Raw genomic sequence first — 5,370 nt, forward strand, 5'->3', positions numbered from 1 at the left:
TTTGGTCCCCAATAGTCACACAGGTCATGTTTGCAGTCTCACAGGCTGGCCTAATAGAATCCTGGTCCTCGTCAGTATTGTTACCAATTTTTAAAAAGGGTGAACGGGATAACCCAGCCTGCTACAGGCCCATTTCCCTCTTGGACTCACTGGGGAAGGTTGCCGGGCGATTAATCCTGGAGCGCCTCCAACATTGGGCTTCGGAGAAGAACATCTTAACCGATCTCCAGTATGGGTTCCAAGAGGGATTGGGTACTGTAGAACAGGCCCTTAACCTGACTCTTTTAATGGGCAAATACGCAGGGGCAAAAGGAGGCAATTTGTATTTAGTTTACGTTGACCTCAGTGCCGCATTTGATTGCGTGATCCACTCCAAACTGTGGGTAATCCTGAGGGACCTGGGGGTTGATCCCCCCCTTCTAAAATTCCTCCGAGAGCTTTACACCGACGCCAATGCGTGCGTGAGGTATGGTATAAACGGCAAACTATCTCAGTCATTTAGCGTAGAAAAAGGTGTTAGACAGGGATGCGTCCTTGCCCCGTTTTTATTTAATATCTACACTAACGGGTTAGAACAGGCGATGCTGGATGGCAGCCAGGACCTTCCATGCATAAACACTCGGCCTATTCCAGCCCTATTGTACGCCGATGACTCTGTCATCTTGGCGAAAACATTAAAACAGCTCCAATTACAACTGGACAAGTACTGCCAGTTTATGCTCTCCTTGGGATTAAAAGTTAATAAGAGCAAGACCTTCGTGATGCATATTGGCCCGAAAGTGAAGAAACCGAAACCTCTTTTTGTAGAAAAGGTTAGATTGGACTATGCTAGGGAATATCCCTATCTGGGTATTCTCATTGATGACCAAATAACCTGGAAACCCGCCATTGCGAGTAAAAAGTTGTTATTTCAGCGAACAACTGCGGCGCTGATTTCTTTTTCCAGGAAACTGGGCAAACCCGCTCCCGCCGAGTTGCTCAAAATCTACCACGCTAAATGTCATAGCGTTGCAACTTACGTTGCGGGAGTTTGGGGCTATGCTCCTTCTGACGAGCTCCAAAAAATTCAAAATGGGTTTTTAAAATACATTCTTGCCCTTCCTCAAAGCGCCCCAATCTATGGTTGCCATATTGAGCTAGGCTTGGATTATCTATCGGATACCATCAGATACCAGCCGATCCTCTTATGGCACCGCATTTGGACTAAACAGCAATGCCACCTTTCACGCTCTTTAATAACTGACTGCTTATCCTTGGCTCACTGGAAAAAGATTCCATGGTTATTGTACGTTTTTAACTTTCTGAAAGATCTAAATTGTTTAATATTTTTTACAGACCCCTCTTCACTCTTTGATATTTCCAGAAAGGCCTTGAAGAATCTGTGTGTAAACCACCTTAGAGATCTACGTTTATGCACAGAGATAGGCAAACGTACAAATACTCACCTACTAATGATTCAAACCTCACCTGGCATTCAGTTGTATTTGTCCTTCTTCTTGTCAAACCACGAAAAGTTTGTTTTAACCAGGTTTCGTTTTGACTCTTTTTTCCGTCTTGTTTCCTTTCCTGGGGTTTCAAACTGGTCTCACGAATTGATTAGATGTCCCTGTGATGGAATTGCACATCAGTCAACCCTACATGTAACATTGTTTTGTAGCTATTATGAGACCCCACGCAAACGTTGGATTATTCCTCTCCTCCGACAAATGGGCCTGAGAAGATGTAGGCCTGCGCTCCTGGCTTTACAGTTTTTAGAAACTCAATTTGTTCCTAAATGTATAGCTTGTTTTCTAAAAGCATGCTTGAAAATCCGCTTACAATCACCTCAGATATCTTTTTAATCCTTATCTAATTGATATCAACTGTCTTTTCTTAAATCGAAAAGTTTTTAACCTATTTGTTACAAATGTGCATGTGATAATCATTTTTAGAAGTTTGATGTAATTTTTTACTACGCACTTTTTATGATTGTAAAAACTCAATCGAAATAAAGACTTTTGAATGAATGAGTACATCAAAGATTTCAAGATTGGTATTTTGCCAGCCTCAGGCCTCCATTTTGCTGCCTGCTACTGAGATGCTAATAAGTGCCATGTTATAGGTGTATGTTTGTGTAGGATCTCTGGAGGGAAAAGCAAAAAAAGTCTACAGATTAGACACGAGTTCCTTGTAAACATCTCACTAATGATGAGACTACATCTAATGAGCGAATAGTCACCAGCTAAAGCCTGCTTCCAACAGGACAATGAGGTATCCAAACTGCACTCCAAAGGAGAACATGTTTGGGTAAGATCTGGGAGTAGGGAGAGGATTAGAAATAAAGAGAAGTGGATGGTACAGATACAAATTCACCAGGAAAGTACAAGCACTGAAGTGAAAGGGAATTAAATGGAAATCCTGAGAGAGAACATGGTATTCAAAGACATACTATCTGCATTATTTAATAGACTAAAGTATACTTAGCAACAACAACAATTATTGGAAATGTATTACACTTCAATTGCTTTATTACACGTTAAACAAGTGGGCTGTGACCACCATACTTCAAATCAGCTGATCAATTTTTATTTTAAAATGAACAAAGAGACTCTCTTCTGCCACCTGATATTTAATACTGGCAGAGCACAGTGTAATGTAACAGTGTGTTCATTGACATGTTATGCACTCTTAGTATATCTTGAAACTGTTTGCAGTATGACAATCATATATACAATATCAAGCACCCAACCGTCTCCATGATACATTGTCTTGGATGTTACTGGCTGATTGGGTGCGCTATATTACATATCACTGAACTGTATATTTTATTTCTTACAGTTGTAGGAGCTACAGAGCTCTTAATTGACAAGGAGCCCAGAACGCTAATACATGATATCTACACTATACCTTGTAGGATTGTTGTAGGATTTTTGAAGACATCACAGTGGCACCCTCATTGGAATACTGAAATCGTCTCGCTTAAAAGGGTTTCGAAAAAGGGCATTAACTAATGTGGTTTTCCTGAATTTTAAACCCTTCTGAATTGTGTGATGCTTGGCCTAAGGACAACAGGAACGGTTTGTGTGAGAGTAAAGTGTATATTTATGGATAGGTGAGAAAATCTATTAACCCATACGCTTCTGGGCATTAATATATGTTAATTACCCTTCCCCTCTGTATGCACTCTTGTCTTCATCTAGGGCACATAATACCTGGAAGGCAATTAACAACAAATAACATCAGCAGCAGAAAACAACACGACTTACATGGTTAATACAATGCAGCTTCACATTTTAATAATAATACATTAATATGTTGGTCATTGTCTGCTATGGGCTACAGTAAAGCCTACCCTCCATGACTATCCATTGAGTAAATGCTATTCCCAGCCTGCAGTTGCCCCTTCTTATGTAAACATAGTGAATTAAACATGATAACACAACAGACAAGTATCATAAGAGGAACATGTCAAATCATGGAAGTAAAGTGGTCTCTAAGTATTATTAACCCAGTACAGCCGCTTGCAGGTCCCTAATTATATTAGTAACAGTGACTGTTTGAAGTAAGGGGCTCTTGGTAGTCAATCTGTACTACTATGTGACTATATAACATTTAAAAATACATTTTACAAATACTTTAAATAAACACACAGTTGATAGGTATTAATACATTGAAACAAAACATCGGCGGGCCACTGTCCTTGCAATTTGAAGTGATTCAGTTTACTGAAAGAATGACAGAAAGAAAGCACCTAAACTAACTGCAATCCAAAAGTGAAATCTGTTTAAAAGGAGGTGCCATATTGATACTGTTAATTCTGCCGTCCATCTGCAGGGAAAATACTCATCACAAAATGGCAGCTGTCTACAGCGTCATTTAGTCACACACTTCCCTTTGGTAGTTTCTACTTGTAACAGGGTAGCCTCAGACTGTACTTTTTAGCTGAAGTGTTAGGCAATTGTGCATTGGTTGAAGTCAAAAAGTCTCCTCCTTGCTTGCTTTTTAGCGTGATTTACTGCAGTCCTCACAGCACATTCAAACACCTGCTGCACCCCCCTATTACTCAGAGCAGAGCACTCCAGGTAACCCTTAGCTCGCAAATCTTGTGCCAGTCGTTTCCCATCCACTGAGTTGACGCAAGACAAACGAAGAGGTCCCATCTCGCGTTGATCTGTTTGCGTGGCTACCACTATCACCGGGGTCTTCGGCAAATTGTTCCTCACTTCGGAAATCCACTTGTGCCTCAAACTTAAGAAGGAGTTGTGGTTAGCAACAGAGAAGCACATGAGCACCACATCCGCCTGCTGATACGAAATTGGGCGGATGCCTTTGAAAGCCTCATTTCCAGATGTGTCCCAAAGGCCTAAGCTAATCTGAATTCCATCCATGAAGACATCAACACCTGTGTTTTCGTATACCGTGGGCCTGTATGCATCTGGGAAGGTTTCTGAGGTAAAGCGCACCAGCAGAGCCGTCTTTCCTACTGCAGAATCTCCCACCAGAACACACTTAATTGAATCCATCCTCAATATAGTGTTTCCGTGAGTCAAAGTTGGCCAGTAGAAATGGCAATTCTCATGAATATTAAAAAAAATCCTTTGAAGGATTGAACAAGATATATTATTTTCTTGAATGATCAAGTATTTGTTCAATACAAATATTCATATTTTCTGTAGACTTAGACCCTTTCTTCGTTTCTCTATCTCCAAACAAAATGGTCACCTAAAAGAAAGAAAAAAATGGTTAGTGGAAAATGTTATCCTTTAATACCCTCCACAGACTTATAATCGATTCCATTATTCAGAAAAATTGTCACCAGCTAAATAAATGTGAAACATGTTTAATAATGTAATCTAGAACAAAAACCAACATCATAAATGATTAGTTTAAACATTTCCCTGGAAACCATCACAGGTGCAATGCAAGGTCTAATTGTAGAAAGCGAAGAATTCAGGGCCAGATGTACGAAATTTAGGGATTCTGATTTCCAAATTGAGAGTCTTATCTAATTGCAATTAGGAAATTGCAATTCCTAATGTGCAAAAACTTTAAAAATAGTAGTTTATAGTGGAGAGGAAAAAACATGCACATTCCAGTTTACAATTCTATGTAGATATTGATTTGAGTCAAACCCTATGGGTGGTTGCATGGGAATGCCCATACATCCAAACATGGAAAACCCCTCTTAACCCAAAGTAATGCAAGGAAGCACATTGCACAGTTCTGCATTACTTAGTTACAATCCAGTGTAAATCATGATTTGCTCTGGATTGTTAATACCAACAATACACTTTGCTTTGGGTTTGTATAAAAAAGTAACTCAAACCAGATGCAAAGTGTTTGTAAATCTCGGCCATATCTCTTTTCTTCAAGTAGAAAAGTGCATACCCC

At 39.9% G+C, this 5,370-nt stretch overlaps 1 protein-coding gene across 1 annotated transcript; it reads right to left on the bottom strand.

Moving 5' to 3' along the window:
- Positions 1-2,489: 2,489 nt before the first annotated feature.
- RHOH (ras homolog family member H) lies at positions 2,490-4,636 on the bottom strand. The gene has a single exon (XM_086963953.1). The coding sequence runs from the start codon at positions 4,500-4,502 to the stop codon at positions 3,930-3,932; it is 573 nt and encodes a 190-aa protein (XP_086820079.1). The 5' UTR covers positions 4,503-4,636; the 3' UTR covers positions 2,490-3,929.
- Positions 4,637-5,370: the final 734 nt, after the last annotated feature.

Source organism: Lissotriton vulgaris, chromosome 3_2 (assembly GCF_964263255.1).
Source record: "Lissotriton vulgaris chromosome 3_2, aLisVul1.2, whole genome shotgun sequence".
In the NCBI taxonomy this organism is placed as follows: domain Eukaryota; kingdom Metazoa; phylum Chordata; class Amphibia; order Caudata; family Salamandridae; genus Lissotriton; species Lissotriton vulgaris.